At 37.8% G+C, this 17240-nt stretch overlaps 1 protein-coding gene across 5 annotated transcripts; it reads right to left on the reverse strand.

Annotated features, from left to right (window-relative positions):
• Positions 1 to 358: 358 nt before the first annotated feature.
• Positions 359 to 13531, reverse strand: b4galt4 (UDP-Gal:betaGlcNAc beta 1,4- galactosyltransferase, polypeptide 4). 5 transcript variants are annotated; one of them, XM_084113200.1, is made up of 9 exons: positions 13438 to 13526; positions 12664 to 12847; positions 12494 to 12568; positions 10982 to 11508; positions 8140 to 8372; positions 6114 to 6301; positions 3099 to 3221; positions 2574 to 2678; positions 359 to 1135 (listed from the first exon to the last, which is right to left on the reverse strand). In XM_084113200.1, the coding sequence occupies exons 4-9, from the start codon at positions 11361 to 11363 to the stop codon at positions 994 to 996; spliced, it is 1173 nt and encodes a 390-aa protein (XP_083969326.1). In that variant the 5' UTR covers positions 11364 to 11508; positions 12494 to 12568; positions 12664 to 12847; positions 13438 to 13526; the 3' UTR covers positions 359 to 993. The 5 variants fall into 5 exon arrangements, with proteins under 5 accessions (XP_083969326.1, XP_083969327.1, XP_083969324.1 ...); XM_084113201.1 differs by lacking the exon at positions 12664 to 12847 and having other exon boundaries at positions 13438 to 13531; XM_084113198.1 differs by lacking the exon at positions 12664 to 12847 and having other exon boundaries at positions 10982 to 11553; positions 13438 to 13531.
• Between the last annotated feature and the right edge of the window lie 3709 nt (positions 13532 to 17240).

Genomic DNA, 17240 nt, shown 5'->3' on the forward strand with positions numbered 1-17240 from the left:
TGATCTTCGTGCACTGTTTTAGCCTAGGGTTTGATTTTCTAGAGTGCTTGATTTCAAATTTGTCAAGTTTCAGCAGAACACTAGATAATGACCACGTCGACTATACAGATTCTTGGAGTTCATGATCGTCCACATAAAATCCAAACTTGCATTTCTGTCCCCACACTCATCAATCAGCTGGTTTGATAAGTTGGCCAATATTGTATTGAAATTCAGCGTGTCAAGATTAGTTTCAAGTCATACTCGGCTTCTGGAAAGTTTCTGTAATGTATGAATCATTCTAAGGTTTTTATATATAAACCCCGACAGGACAGCCCATCATATGATATTATGCTAAGTAAATCACAAGTCTTTTTTTCCTCTGATCATAAAGTCAGTAACTTAACCACCCAGTTTTATGAGTGTCTTAAACATTGGCCTAAACCCATCTACAGCTACATTTCACTGAAATAAAACTGATTAAACATTATCCTTGGACCCAAACACCTACTAATAATCTACAAGTTTCCACCGCACTGATATTAGAGGCATGTTCAGCTGAAATCAACATCATAGAACATGCTCTGCCCATATACATCTATATCAATATTTGAGCCTATACTGTACATAAAAACATATCTCTTCCGAACAGTCAGGTACAGCTCTCTTATTTTCCATTACTCTTGTTTTGCCATATTCTGTGATGACCTAATTGAATACAAGCCATACAGAATGCTTTATGTGAAACTAGAAGTTCACTAGAAGTAATGATATTAAATTGTTTTTTTAATTTCAATCATGAAAGGTATACCTGATTGATCTATTTAAATTCTACTTGACTATTGTAATACTTTAAACGTAGTGTTTGATCAGTATTCTGGCCATATTATCTTACAGGTCAGATCGGTAAGTGCACCCTGGGGTGGAGAAACAACACCTGGTGTTAGCTCTGGCAGGCACTGGTGAATGCTGTGTTTCAATGCAAGCTGTCTCTTGAGTATCCAGACTCACGGCTCAGTGAGCACGCTCAGGCTGGCCGACGTTCACGGTGATGTTGATGAAGAGTGGGGCTCGGTAGATAGACAGGACCTTGTAGGAACAGGAATTCAAACCATCCTTCTTCCACATCTGGCGAGTACGGCGTAACAGCTGCATCCTGTGATGGGTGAAGTGAATGCAAAGCATTAAATGCCACACTGAAACTACGCATCTATGTTTCCATCCAAAGTTGCAAATTTAACTTGTGTGAAAAATTGGAATATGGCATAAAATATTTGCGATTCCATGTGTTCAAGAGAAGAAGAAAAAAAATCACTTCCTGTGAAATTGGCACAAAATATCTGTAATAAAAATGGAAGTTGCTGAAATATAGAGCAACCACTGTGGCTCTTTCCTCCTCCATCATAAATGACTTGCGTCTCGAAACGCAATAACGAAACGCAATAAACGCTGTCATGTTGTCTTGCATTTGGATGCCTGGTCTTTGAGAACGCGATCAATCACATCCTCTGTTGAGGTAAAGTCACATGAGTTTTCTGTTGCGCATTGAGTTTATTCGGTAAATGTTTCCATCATAGTTTATGCGCATGTCTTCTTATCAGATGAAAGCCCAATGTCCTATAGTTTTGATAAGCAAATACATTGATATCAGGGTTTGAAATACACCCACTATCCCACCAAATGTGGGTGAAACCCAACGGTGGCAGGTAACCATCAACTCACTAGGCAATTTGGTGGGCTAAGATTGATAAATTCACTTGCGATATCATGGCTACCCGCTTGCCTCCAACATTTACTAAACGAAGCATAACAGTGCACTTACATGGAGACAAGAGGCCGATTTACAACCTGTTCTTGGCACCTAGGCATCTGAGAACAGGGTAACTGCGGCTTTTTAAAATCTAATTTAAGGCTTTTAGGGTGTGTTCACATTTTCGCTTGGTTCGTTTGGTCTGGACCAAAAAAACAAAAACAAAAAAGCACCCCTGGTCCGCTTAGCGTTCACATTGGCATTTTAACACCGAACCTAAAGGCATAGGGATATGTTCACAACCTGATTGGTCGGCTTTTATGACATGTTGCCTATTTTGAGACGGAACTTACCGAACATCCAAACAATGCTGTGTTCTGGGATAAATGCGCTCGTATGTGCGAACTCGTGGTTTGGCTAGTAGAACTTCTGGATGACTGGTAACTTAAATTCAGTCGCCACATTTGCTGATGAGTGAAAAAGTTAACTTCAACCCTGTTTGGCTTGTATGGCAACACACTATGGCATCAGTGCTCAAACAGGTGCCACAGATTTCCTTTAGGCGGTTTTCACATTTTTAGCATTTGAATTATTTTTTTTCATGGACAGGAAATATAATTGAATTGTTGTAATAGCTTATAACTTGTACAGTACATATTTTATCTAAACCATAATGTTTTAGTATGATGATTATGTAAGACACTGGATGTATCAATCTCATTTCCTTGTTGTAATTTAACAATGAAAGCTCTCAAAAATGTTCCTTACTTTAGCTGTGGTCTCTTGCAAGACCAGAGTAACACTAATATTGCAACATTTATTTCTCATTCACACTTGACCTCACCTGTCTTTATTGACTTGATTGCCGCTGTCTCTCTTGTGAAAGACCATGGTGTAGCGCGCCACTTCAGAAGACGGCCGCAGTATCTTCATTTTCTGAAGTTCCACCCTGAAAAACATGGTTCTATTAAAATCATCAACAACGAGAAGTATACAGCAATGTTCAGAGATAGTATCAACGGCAATGAACTTTTCCCTTCACGCAACACTCAAGAACAAATTGGCTTTGCATTTTTCATATCTTTTTTGGGGGGTTTTGATTTTGATGATTAAAAAACATATTTTTTCAGCACGCTCTTTGGCCAAACGAGAGATGAGAAATGAGAGAACACACTTCAAAACTGCTACATGCCTCTATATTTTAGATTCTTTTCAAAATGTTAACCTGATGTCAACCTGAACTGAAAAGCAACATTTTATTTTGGTCATTTTGTCTACTTTAGAAGAAAATAAATAGTAGTCAGTGGGTTTTAATCAGCGTGTAGAACTTGTGCACATCCTAAACGGTGTCCTTCTAAGTTCATCTTACCTTATCCTCAGGTCATCGTCCTCTCCACCCCAGCCCCAGTAGGAGTTTGGGAAGCCATTCACCATGTGGAACTGCTCCGTCGTCATGGCCGAAACCCCCCCAAAGTAACCTTTGTATCGGAGTCTGGGAAGTCAGTGGCAAAAAGTGATGAATGTCTTTTAAATATTAAACAAGAACTATAGCATGTCATTTCACAAAATAACTCAGTGATGCAATTACGAAATGACTTAGGGTACATTATACAGTGAGGAAAATAAGTATTTGAACACCCTGCTATTTTGCAAGTTCTCCCACTTAGAAATCATGGAGGGGTCTGAAATTGTCATCGTAGGTGCATGTCCACTGTGAGAGACATAATCTAAAAAAAAATAATCCAGAAATCACAATATATGATTTTTTAACTATTTATTTGTATGATACAGCTGCAAATAAGTATTTGAACACCTGTCTATCAGCCAGAATTCTGACCCTCAAAGACCTGTTAGTCTGCCTTTAAAATGTCCACCTCCACTCCATTTATTATCCTAAATTAGATGCACCTGTTTGAGGTCGTTAGCTGCATAAAGACACCTGTCCACCCCATACAATCAGTAAGAATCCAACTACTAACATGGCCAAGACCAAAGAGCTATCCAAAGACACTAGAGACAAAATTGTACACCTCCACAAGGCTGGAAAGGGCTACGGGGAAATTGCCAAGCAGCTTGGTGAAAAAAGGTCCACTGTTGGAGCAATCATTAGAAAATGGAAGAAGTGTCCCTCGGACTGCGGCTCCATGCAAGATCTCACCTCGTGGGGTCTCAATGATCCTAAGAAAGGTGAGAAATCAGCCCAGAACTACACGGGAGGAGCTGGTCAATGACCTGAAAAGAGCTGGGAGCACCGTTTCCAAGGTTACTGTTGGTAATCCACTAAGACGTCATGGTTTGAAATCATGCATGGCACGGAAGGTTCCCCTGCTTAAACCAGCACATGTCAAGGCCCGTCTTAAGTTTGCCAATGACCATTTGGATGATCCAGAGGAGTCATGGGAGAAAGTCATGTGGTCAGATGAGACCAAAATAGAACTTTTTGGTCATAATTCCACTAAACGTGTTTGGAGGAAGAAGAATGATGAGTACCATCCCAAGAACATCATCCCTACTGTGAAGCATGGGGGTGGTAGCATCATGCTTTGGGGGTGTTTTTCTGCACATGGGACAGGGCGACTGCACTGTATTAAGGAGAGGATGACCGGGGCCATGTATTGCGAGATTTTGGGGAACAACCTCCTTCCCTCAGTTAGAGCATTGAAGATGGGTCGAGGCTGGGTCTTCCAACATGACAATGACCCGAAGCACACAGCCAGGATAACCAAGGAGTGGCTCTGTAAGAAGCATATCAAGGTTCTGGCGTGGCCTAGCCAGTCTCCAGACCTAAACCCAATAGAGAATCTTTGGAGGGAGCTCAAACTCCGTATTTCTCAGCGACAGCCCAGAAACCTGACTGATCTAGAGAAGATCTGTGTGGAGGAGTGGGCCAAAATCCCTCCTGCAGTGTGTGCAAACCTGGTGAAAAACTACAGGAAACGTTTGACCTCTGTAATTGCAAACAAAGGCTACTGTACCAAATATTAACATTGATTTTCTCAGGTGTTCAAATACTTATTTGCAGCTGTATCATACAAATAAATAGTTAAAAAATCATACATTGTGATTTCTGGATTTTTTTTTTTAGATTATGTCTCTCACAGTGGACATGCACGATGACAATTTCAGACCCCTCCATGATTTCTAAGTGGGAGAACTTGCAAAATAGCAGGGTGTTCAAATACTTATTTTCCTCACTGTATTTGATGTAGCTGAATACTAATGGAGAACAGAGAATATCAAGCGTTTAACTACCATATTTTGAAAAACAGGGGAAAGCATCTCTGAGATGCTTAATACAATACAACCTACCTGCAATCTCCCTTAAAAACTGAGTGAGCTGGAGAAATAAATGAATGAGAAATAAATGACCTGAGGCCGGTTGGATAAACTGCTCAAACTAGTCTTACAAGTTAGTCATCACATTTTTTTTCTTAAAGACTGTTCATAACTTTTTTTTACTAGCACTTAAGACGCAGTCTTAACATAATGGCTATGTTTTTGCAACTTAAAAACACAAGCCCAAAAATAAGCAAGCCCTAGTTTTCGGGGGACAACCGAAGTGGTACACAGTTCACAGTAAACAATTCTTTTAGCTTCTTTCATGTCATAAAAATATCATAAAACAAAATAAAATTATCTACAAATATAGCAGGTTAATTGATTGCTAGGTTAAAAACAAATGTCAATCCCTCAAAGATTTTGTGATTTTTGAAATCGCAGAATTTAATGCAAAAATCAAGGAAGCGACGCAATTTTTCCGCAAAGAATGTTAACCTAAGTGGAGGACAAGCAATCTTAGCTTATCAAAATTCATAATTCTGAACCCAAACAAATTAATGTGTTCAACTGTCCTGCCTCTGATTTACAGCACATTCTATTAAAGCAAGCAGATTTAAGTGCCTTAAAGGAAAGAAAAATTCCATCATTTGGGGTTTCAAAAATCCGTAAAAATCACAGTGAAATCCAGGTGGCAACACGCGCCAAAGACTTGACTTTTGCGCAGAACTTTAGACAAAATCTGTATAATGTGTACAGAACTAAATTGAACAAATACTGTTGATGCAAAGATGTCACACTTTCGGACACTGACGGCTCATCACAAAAACAGATGTATGTGTCTTGACCCATTCAGAAATGTTGACACTGGTCTGTCTCTCCGTGTAGTTTTTTCCACCAGCCCTGTGGTCTGTAATCCATGTTTTGCAAACAGCTGAACTACAGAAAAATGTTGTTAAACTAGTATTGTTACTACTTGTCACTTCTGTTGCTTTAACTGATAGTACTGCTAACTGATTACAGTATCGTATTTCTAACCCAAATGTTGTTGGGTCAAAGCCCAGAATGGTCTGTAACGTGTTTGTTAAATGAAGACAGTAATACTCACTTGTAGCCAGTGGAATTCCTCCCCACTACTAAGTGCTTAGGCTGTTCCCCACACATGTATAAGTTATGATCATTCTCAGGAACCAGATCAACATCATGGAAGATGAAACAGTCCCAGCTCAGGTCTTTCAGGGCCTCGAGGTAGCCAACATTTAATAACTTTGCCCTGTTAAATGTAGCATCTCCAGCCTATAGGACAAACAGACACATACATTTTACACACACACACATTTATAATAAAGTCTTAACACACAGAACTTTTTAACATTTGGAAGATTACCAACATTTTTTGTTTGGAATGTGCAATAACAGAGATGATGAACTGCTTGCTCCATTTTTAATGAAATGACAGAAGCAAGAATATATGTGTAAAAACTATTATCACATATACACAAACTAATGCAAAATGGGTTTGTCCCCCCCAGTGCATCATATGAGAAAATGGATATTTTAGGTGAGTGTTTGATTATTACCTCCTGTGTTTTAATATTACAAAAAGGTGATGTAGTGTTGTCACACTGGCAAGTAATCTTGTTTTGAACAACTAAACTACTTATCACTACTGAAAAATGTAGTTCAACCAGTGGTGTTACTTCTTTTAGCTCAATACTTTAGTATGCATGACAGTGATACAATTTAAGACAGAATACATTACTGATGCAAAATAGCATAATATTGACAATGATTATAATAATATATTACTGTTATATAGTTTTTAAAAAACACCAGTGAGAATGGAAAGTGGACAAAGACAAATGTTTCAACATTAGTAAATACTGTGTTACAGTACGGAAATTATTATTTATGTGATTCTACCCCCGTGAAATGTTTACCAAGGACGATAACTTTAATAATATAGTTCTAAAAATCATTCTAAAACAAAGGAATAGCAAAGTCCAAACCACAACTATAACGATAACAGCACAGAGAAACAATATAGTTGGAATCACTTTCAGAACAATTGTTTTCCAGCTGGTGAACGATAAAAACAATGATGAAATCCATCCATCCTGCTTTAAAGAGCTCAAGCATTTAAGTAGTTATACAAGTAGTTATAGTTGTTGTTCTTGGAGTGAATGGGCCTTTAAAGAGTTGTTATTTTAAGCCAGAATAGAATTATTGTTGTAAGAGCTTAACAGAATTACTGCCAGAGCTTTTGGCAAAAAAAAAAGAATGACATGAGGATGTGTACCTTTCAAAAGACCTTGAGCTTCAGCGTCTATCATTTTTACTTCACCTAACCTTACATTTACCTCAATGAAAATTGTACAATGCAATATATTTGTTTTACCAGCATCAGCTGGTGGTACTTTTCTCTGCTGTTGTTAAAAGTGTCATATCATGATGTGGAAAGTTTATTTTAATACGAAAACACTCTTCCTATTCAGTCCAAAAGACCATATGTTGACATTAAGCTGCAAAAACAGACTGTTATGTGTGACTATCAGACTAAACACATTATCACATAACTGCCCACATTTACAAGTCAAAAATGGTAATTCAGTAGCTAGAAACTTGGCTTCCTCAGTCCCAGTGTAATAATGAGGAGAAGACAACAATACCATCATTCCAGTTTTTGTATAACTAAAGAACAAAAAGAGTATCATCCAAATGGACTTTTATTCTTAAACAGTTAGTTTGTTTGGTGAATGTGTGTAACAATGTGCAGCAGACTTTGCAAACAGACTTATTTAAGGATGGGCCAGTGCAAACTATAATGGACGCCACAGCAAAGCCATTAGTAAACACTGTTACGCATTTCACATATGAAGAGGGCGTTTACGTTAAGTCTTAACCGTATTTAAAGCAAATAAATGGTTCTGTTTAAAGTCACAGAGAAGGTAGGAAATGGTCATAAAAAACTAAATTATGTTTTTGGTCCAAGAAGCTTTTACTAACACCTGAACCCACTAAAAATGGCACCAAGAAAGTCATTCTGGAAGCTTCATTGGCAAATCCTAGAAACAATGATTATATGACTACATGAACTCTCAACTTCCGCCAGAGCTAATGGGAGTTTCGCCTACCTGGTGAATGACATAGATGGCGTAGTGAAGCTGCTGTCTCTGTAAGAAAGGGTGAAGGTGGTAGAGGAGGTAGAGCAGGTGCTTCTCTCGGTTTCGGTGAGGGATGAGGATGGCCACTCTCTGTCTGGCCGTACAGTCAGAGGGGTAATATTGACCCTCCACGACCTCCCCGTTTTCACTCTCTACCTGCTCCATCGTCAGCGAGGGCTCAAATGACAGCTTTAAAGAACCCCCTGTGGAGCAGAAAAAGCAGAAAAAAATAAACCGCAAGTAAGTGAAAGGCCCACAACCCAGGTGCAGTCTTTAAATACAGCACCAGCTGGGGCCCACATTAATTACAGGGCCCCATCTTTGGAAACAAGCCCAAATTAGCAAGCAGCTGTGGAACGAAAAAAACAAAACAAAAAAAAACAGTAATGTGTAAACATTGACATTCACATAGAGGTGGTTGTGGGATTCTCACACATTTCTCTCAGAGTTGCAGTGGATGGTTTCTCATCTTTACCCAGTATTATCAGCTCATTTTGCACAGACCTAAGATTTCAAAATGTTTGGAAGATATGCTAAAAAAATATATATACAGTACAGGTCAAAAGTTTGGAAACATTACCTTTTTTTATATTTTTTAAAGAAGTCTCTAATGCTTATCAAGGCTGCGTTTATTTGATCAAAAATACAGAAAAAAAAACAGTAATATTGTGAAATATTATTACAACTTAAAATAATAGTTTTCTATTTGAATACTTCAAAAAATAATTTATTCCTGTGATGCAAAGCTGAATTTTCAGCATCATTACTCCAGTCTTCAGTGTCACATGTGACATCCAGTCTATCACATGATCCTTTAGAAATCATTCTAATATTCTGATTTATTATGAGTGTTAGAAACAGTTCTGCTGCCTAATATATGATGAATAAAAGGTTAAAAAGAACTGCATTTATTCAAAATAAAAAAATATTTTCTAATAATATAAATCTTCTTTATCACTTTTTATCAATTTAACACATCCTTGCTGAATAAAAGTATTGATTTATTTCACAAAAAGACAGAAAAAAATTACTGACCCCAAATTACTGACCAGTAGTGTATATTTTTTAAAAATTTGCTTTTTTTTTATTCATCAAAGTATCCTTACAAAGTATCACAGGTTATGAAAAAATATTAAGCAGCAGAACTGTTTCCAACTTTGATAATGAATCATCATATTAGAATGATTTCTAAAGGATCATGTGATAGACTGGAGTAATGATCCTGAAAATTCAGCTTTGATCACAGAAATAAATGATAATTTAAAGTATAATAAATTGAAAACCAATTATTTTAAATTGTAATAATATATCACAATATAAATAAAAAAATCAGTATTTTTGATCAAATAAATGCAGGCTTGATGAGCAGAAGAAACTTCTTTCAAAAACATTAAAAATAGTAATGTGTCCAAACTTTTGACCTGTACTGTATATCCACATGTAATTCCAATTCGGTATAATTTCTTTTTTCCATGAAACACAAAATGAGATGCAATGGACTGCAACAAATGCGCTTCTACTTCGTTACTGTACGCAAGTAAAAAATTTCAAGTATCTTTACTTTATCAGAGATTTTAATTTTGGGAAACTTTTACTTTACCACAGTCCAAAGAGTAATATCATACTTCATAAAAACACATTGTTTCTCATTATATCAAACTGAAGAAATTGACACCATTGAAACAGACACTTTTCAGTTAACCTGTTGAATCGGTTCGCGAATCGCACTGAATGATTCATTGGTGAATTGGACTGGTCCGACTGCAGCTGTTCTCGCTCCAGTCAAAGAGAGTTAACAATTCGCCAAATTGTTCATCCCATAATCCTCAGATCTTGAGCGTGTGCGCGACAGATGGTGTGGAATATAACTTACTAAAGCCAAATTTTAGTAATCACTGTAAATGGAAATCATATTTAGGTCTTGACTATCAGTTATTTGTAAACTAAATCTGCTGCAAAATGATGAGCTGTTTAAAGCCCACTGTATAAAACGCTTGAATGTGGACATTGCATCCACTGAACTGTGATGGGCAACATCGCCACTATGACGAGAAAAAAACAGGTTGAGCATCCTGTCCTTTATAGGGTCACATCTTGTGAAATAACGTCCTGTTTTTGGTTCGTTTAGATGTCGTTGGCCAATGTTGTGTTCTTTTTAAAGGGTGTGTTCACACTTGGCATGTTTGGTTGGATTAAAATGAACCCTGGTGCGATTGCTCTGTTAGTGCGCTTCATCTGAATAAGTGTGAACGCTGCCATCTGGACCCTTGTGCAGAAAACAAGTGGACCGAGACGCTGAAAAGATGAGTCTCGCTCCGCTTCCAAATGAACTCTGGTGCGGTTCTAATGAAATATGAACACAAACACGGACCAAAGACAAGTGAACGAACCAAAAACAGGACGTGATGTCACAAGATGCGACCCTAAAAAGGACAGAATGCTCAAGCATGCCTGTTTTTTCTCATCATAATGGCGATGTTGCTCATCACAGTTCAGTACAGGCGTCAGAACCGTGTCTCCTCACAACAGATCTGTGTATGTGCGTGTGTGTGTGTGTGACGGAGGGATTCCTGCCACTGTTTTGACTCCTTTACACATTTTATGATCTCTTCACGAGTTCTAAGCTGGTCAAAACACCATCATAGTTTCGGCTATGCACACACAACGAGCGCATTTACCCCAGAGCACAGCATTGTTTGGATTTTTGGTCCGGACCAAACTAACCAAGCAAACAGAACTACAAGTGTGAACACACCCTAAGTCAAGACTAACCCACAAAAACGTATTAAAGATAAAATGAGAGCACACTCACGGAGTAGGGGCGAATGCGCTGGACAGCTCTGTTTGGGAGACTGCTCCTCCACATGCTCCTCTACAGGCTCCTCCACACGCTCCTCCACACGTTCCTCCACACGCTCCTCCACACGCTCCTCCACACGCTCCTCCACACGTTCCTCCACACGCTCCTCCACACGTTCCTCTATGCTATGCATCATCTCTGACTCCAGCTCCAGCTGACGAAAGCCCCCGACACTCTTAACGTCGCCAGGTTGATTTGATCCCTCCTGGGCAGTTTTAACTGCGTCATCATTTGAGAATGTTGCTATCCATGCTACAACGCAAAGACACAACAGTAAAAGAAACAGAAACTTCCCCTTCCTCATGATCTTGGACATGGAGGGAAAGAGTCCCATGACTGAAGTTTAGTTTGGGGTGAAATCCAGAGAACGGCAAACAAGAGACATCTGAGCATCTGCTCGAAGTTCAACAATCACTCTTAAAGTTGACAAGAGTTCCTCCAAAAGTCTCTTTCATCTGTTTTTTTGTTCATTTTTTCATCTGAAGAGGAAAAATACTTCAGTCGAAGTAACTGTTGTAACAGGTCTGTAAAAAAACAATTGTATTAGAATGGTTGATATGACTTTTTCTTGACCATGTATTAACTAATCCCGGTTTACACCTGGTATTAAGATCGGATCACAAGTAGACGAGGGAGACACATTTCCCGTTTACACCTGGTGTTTTAATCCGTCTCTTTTGTCCACTTTCAACCACTTCTGTCCTGATTTCTTCGAGGTGAGGGTCTATGGGCGGTAAATCTATGTTTTGTTTTGTTTTTCAGATCTTTCGATCTAATGGACAAAATAAGCTCACGCAATTTACATATGAACACAACCGGAGAAAACAGAAAAACATACGGAGAGCCTCAGCTTTCGTTTCGGCTCTGACAGCCACAAGATCACGCCGAACGCTGTGAGTGTGTGTTAGAAATCAGGAATGCTGAGAGAACATTGTGATTGGTACGTTTTTCGTCTTTAAACCAAACTTGTGTCTCCAGTTGAGAAAGTTTAAATCCCGTCTGGCTAGAGCTCTTCCCATAATGTTTACGCGTTAGGTCAGTAGGTGGACAGTAGACGGTCTTCTGTGTCTGTTTGAACACATTGGACCGGTTGATTTGAACACAATCCAGTCAAATGCGTTTTCAACTACCTCTGGAAGCTGTCGAAAGTGGACAAGCTCAAAACGTTTTATTTAGTGTCGTCAACTTGTGATCCGATTGACGAAAATGCATCTTGATGCCATGTGTAAACAGGGCCTGAGAGAATACATGAATTACTGATACTTTTAAAAATGCATTTGTCACACGGCAGTAATATTAAAGTGAGCCGCAAAAAAGCTTAACAGTTGTTCAAAACAGTGAGAATGAACAAAATGTAATCTTTGCACATAGACTAGTCATAGCACTTTGAAAAATAGTCAAATGTAGTGAGCAAACTGTAAAATAAATCTTTATCTTACCATCTTTAGATTTGATCATACTTACTTTGTCTACTTACTTTGATTACAGCTCTGCACAATATTTGTATTCACTCAACCAACTTCAGGCGCACATGGGATGCTTTGTAACAAGAATACAGGCCATATGTTAGAATTATAAAATATGCATTTACACACAAAACATTTAATTCATCAATTAACTCTGGCATGCGTTACCGGTTAGTTTATTATTCAGGTTTATCCACCCTGAATAATACTGTTCGGTTTCCTTATCACACAGCTTCACCTCCACCCTCCTCTCTCTATACTTCTCATGTTTCGTGTTGACACACTTCAGTGGTTTAGGTCTGCTGTGTGCATTTCGTCATCTGTTTCTTCGGTAACAGGACCTTGTCTTGTCCTTGCCACGTCAAACAATTCATAAAGTGTATTGTTTACGTATTGTCCTGTATTCTAAATATGTTCAATCTGTTTGTTTTACATTTGACTTAGTCGAAAGAAATAACATTGAATATCATGGCTGGGTGGGGGTCTAACTGCACTACAAGATAATCAATGTGGTATTACTTGGATAACTATATATTATCCCTTATCGACTTAAATAATTTGACGTCGGTTCATCATTCCTTAAAATTAGCAAGTGACAGCTGACATTAGAAACATCTGTAACGTTATATTTCAAGTGAACAGAAATCTAGGGAAAGGGATTTATGGCTAACCGAAATGGAGTTATTTTCATTTTTTTTTTTTTTTTACACATATTCGCTTATGAAACACGTTCACAAAGACGACTGTATTTTTATTTTTATTAGTAATGTTACAGCTTGTTATGGGACAACGTTATTTGACAGCGTGATTTGGGATGGTCGCACATTCGACAAAATAGCGATTCGCATGCTAGTTTGCTATTTAGGCTAGCACAAGTATTTTTAGACGAGGGAACAAACATATAGGAAAAGTAGAAACTAAATAAAGGTTTAAAATACTTACGACAGTGAAAGCAGCAGCACCCTCAGCTCAAGACCATCTGTACTGAAGTATTTCCGCAAATACAGCCTCCGAAGGGACGTCATTGGCTGGAGTCACACTGACACAGAGGTTGTTTAACATCGCAACACCTGCTGGCAGATGCCGAAACTACAGCCAAACACTTCAGGGACTGTAATATAATTATATTCTGCAGGCAAACAGCTATAGCTAGAGGAAGAGAAATACATGGCTTATTGTTGCAAGCAACATATAGGGTAGGATATTTGCTTTCCCATCTTTAATTTCCCTCTTGACCATAGAAGTCGATAAATATAATTTAATTAAACGTGACTTTTCACCGGAACCTCAGCATTTGTGAGATTCATTCCATCTGAAGCGATTTTAAATTAAATGGGAAAAATCCAGTTGATACAAGGAGGCTACATAGGCTAGACTTATATTAATTACTATTAATTTTCTGTTACTTTTTAATCTTGTTATGTGCTGTGTTTGTCTTCTCAAGTTGAAGTCACCATGAAATCAAAATTATTTCATTTGACAGTTATTTTTTATGGAATATTGCAGTATTTATTAAAAATTATTTATCCATCCAAAAATATGAATGTGCCCTCGAAATCGTTAATCAAAATTACGTCCCCTCCCTCTCTTCTTCTTCACTGATGATGTGTTTACTGGCTCGAGGGCGGGGCAACCTGTCACTCACATGAGATCAATAGCAAACCACAATCATACAAACATCCAATTAATTCCCCCTTCTTATACTGTCTATGTTAATTCCCCATGGACAAAATCAAGTCCCGCCCTACATTTTTCTTGTTCGAGAAGTTTTTTTTTTTTTTTTACAGTCTATGGTTTCACTCGGATAGCCTACATCAAAATAGGGAAGAAAATACTATTGCAACTTCTGTTTCATGCCGGCTTTAATAACAAGTATGTAGATAATGTGGTCTTTTTGCGAGAAACTATCGAGAAAGTTATCTGCTCATTTAACCATCACTTCGTTTCCTCCAGGGTTGCCAGGTTTGCAACAAAACTAGCCCAATGGCCAATCAAAAAGAGCCCAAAGACCACATCCCAAATATCAAAACTCAAAAAATGCCATTCCCATACCTAAAATACATTTTTACACTGTTATGCATATTGAAAACCACAATTCACAAAACATCTAGCATAGTTTTAATATTAATAGAATATATAATATTTCAATAAAAGCATATCAAATATAATTTATGCAATATGTCAAACTTTTAACCCGCGAAAAAAAAAAAAAAATCAACCCACGCACGGCAACAGTTTAAAAGTAGGCTATAGCCCAATTTCGTTGGAAGACCCGGACCTGGGAACCCTGGTTTCCTCATTCCTCTGCCTCGTGGGCTCAAAGAAGAATTTGGTAACACATTATTGACATGGTTACATTACTTACCATAGCCTAGTAATGACAGTGAATTATGCATAAATACAAATTACTAACTCTATACCAAACCCTAACCCCATAGTAACTTCATGTAGTTAATTAATATTACTCAGCAATTATTTGTGTAATTATACGTTAACGTCACCTTAAAATAAAGCATAACCAAGATTTTACTAGTATTTGGATATCAATCAAGACCAACATTATGACGATGGTCCCTTAAGGCTGAATCATCTCTCAATATGTTACAATTTAGTTATAATTGTACTGTATAAACTCTATTTGTTTGTTCTTGTTTGGGATGTAAATGTACCTTGAAAAAAGGGACATGTTTTGTTAAAAATCTATTAAAATCAATAATATAATCGAGAATATAAAAAGTCAGTGTTCAAAAATCTCTCCTTGCCTTAATGATTTAGTTTGAGCTGTCGAGTCTGATTTTATAGGAAATGTCATGTGGTTACATCATGTCAGTAACCGGTGAGAAGTTCCAGCTATGCAGCGTGTGTGTTGTGCAGTGGGAGATGTGTTAGTTCAGCTTATAGCCATAACTAATGAGTAACATTATCAAAACAATCATTCAAAAAGGCAACTATCTGAGGTGTCATCCTCAGTCAACAAGGAAACCTCATTCTGAGAAGAGCTTACAAGCAAAAAAGGAATGTGTAGAGACGATAAACCAATAGGTACGTTACCTGTCGAGCTTGAAAAAGGCCATCACTTGCCAGTTTTAAATGCTTTGAAGTCAAATTCTCTGAAAAGCATTTCTGAAAAGCAGTCAGACGTACTGTAGATATGAGCTGTATTACAGGATCTGTTACTATAAGCTCTTCTATGAACAAGGTTTCTTTATTAAAAACCGGTGAAGCATGATGGCATGCCTTTTTGAATGATCCATTGTGGTTTAAGAACACACACTTGAGCTGATCAACTCCCAATTTACAATTCTCTCCCATCCCCATCTCATCCCAGATCACCTGAAATTCACCCAAAAATCTATATGGTTTAATTGTTCACTTCAGGTCTTACATTGCTATGAATGATTTATAAAACATCTGTATGCACAAAAAAAAAAACTTCCTAAATGCATCCTTTTTTAAATAAATCCCTGTTCATCTTAAATTCAAGCACAATCAACTTCACCTACAGAATGGAAACAAATATCTCTTAATGGTTCAGAAGAAGTCATCAATGGGCAAGGAAATCCAGCGTGTGTGCAGCATGTGCATATGAGCGCCAAAAATTGTTCATATGTTCTTCAGATAGCATATGCATAAGAACATTTTCATGTCAGTTTCTACCTTTATAAATCCAGATTTGTTTCTTACTTTTGACGTAGGATAAAATCTATGGAATTTAGTATCCAATCCTATGTGCATTGTATAAATGAGGCCCCTGGTTCATGTATATTTATATAATTTTAAAATATCTGTAAAACAGGGTTCCCACACCTTGGTTAACTTCAAATTCAAGAACCTTTCAAGGACTTTCCGGGTACAATACCCTCAAATTCAAGGACTTAATATGGGGACACATTTGTTGTGTTCAACAACTACCGTTGAGGTACCATCGTACTGAACGTCATGGCAACGTACAACACAAAGTACCTCATGTGGGAAACACTTAACGTAACGCGTAAATGCGTGTAACTAACATAAATCAAGCAAGCTAGTGTGCATAGGCAAGAAGCGTTGGCGAAATAACACTTTCATCCGACCGGAGGGAATAATATGGATTTTTTTCTAGAAAACTTCTTGCACAAAATAAATTCAAGCACATTCAAGGACATGTATCTATGTATGTTTATTTTCCAAAACTTTCCAGGGCCTTGAATTTTTTTTTTCAGATTCACGAACTTTCAAGGATTTCGAGGACCCATGGGAACCCTGGTAAAAATAGTGAATTTCTAAATGGGAAGAAACCTTCAGGACGAGGATTTTGATTAACATATTACTGCTTTATAGAAGTGTTTCTCAACCCTGTTCCTGGAGCAGGTTTAAAGACCTACACAGGAGACATAGTACTATTATCAAGGGACTAGAAAATCACATTAGTCATAAATCAGGTGTTTTTGTTTTATTTATCTGCTTCTGTGTTACATTTAAGACATATAGCAGATGCCTTAAAAAGAGTGACGTAAAAAGTGCCAATGAAAGACTGTGGCTGTGGTCAACAAATGGCTTGCACGAAAATGAGTCTTTTGTGTCAGAGAGTTCTGGCAGGTCTAAGCATTGTTGACAGATTAGTCTGTGCCTGAAGACTGGGAGGTGTTCTGGCTGTTTTCACAGTTAGTGGAGGTTGATTCTAGAAAAGGACTTTGGAGAAGGGGACTTTTGGAGACTGATACGACTGTTGATTACCATATTCTTTATCCAAAAGTTCTTGTTAA

The sequence above is a fragment of the Abramis brama genome (assembly GCF_963993115.1).
Source record: "Abramis brama genome assembly, chromosome: 5".
NCBI lineage: Eukaryota > Metazoa > Chordata > Actinopteri > Cypriniformes > Leuciscidae > Abramis > Abramis brama.

Excerpts from the sequence above, each read along its gene's own strand:
- b4galt4 (XM_084113201.1), bottom strand. The coding sequence starts at position 11,363 with ATGGGACTCTTTCCCTCCATGTCCAAGATCATGAGGAAGGGGAAGTTT. Across the intron at positions 8,373-10,981 it reads AGCGCATTCGCCCCTACTCC|GGGGTTCTTTAAAGCTGTCA; the intron begins GTGAGTGTGCTC and ends TCTGCTCCACAG. Across the intron at positions 1,136-2,573 it reads AATCAAGTCAATAAAGACAG|GATGCAGCTGTTACGCCGTA; the intron begins GTGAGGTCAAGT and ends CACCCATCACAG.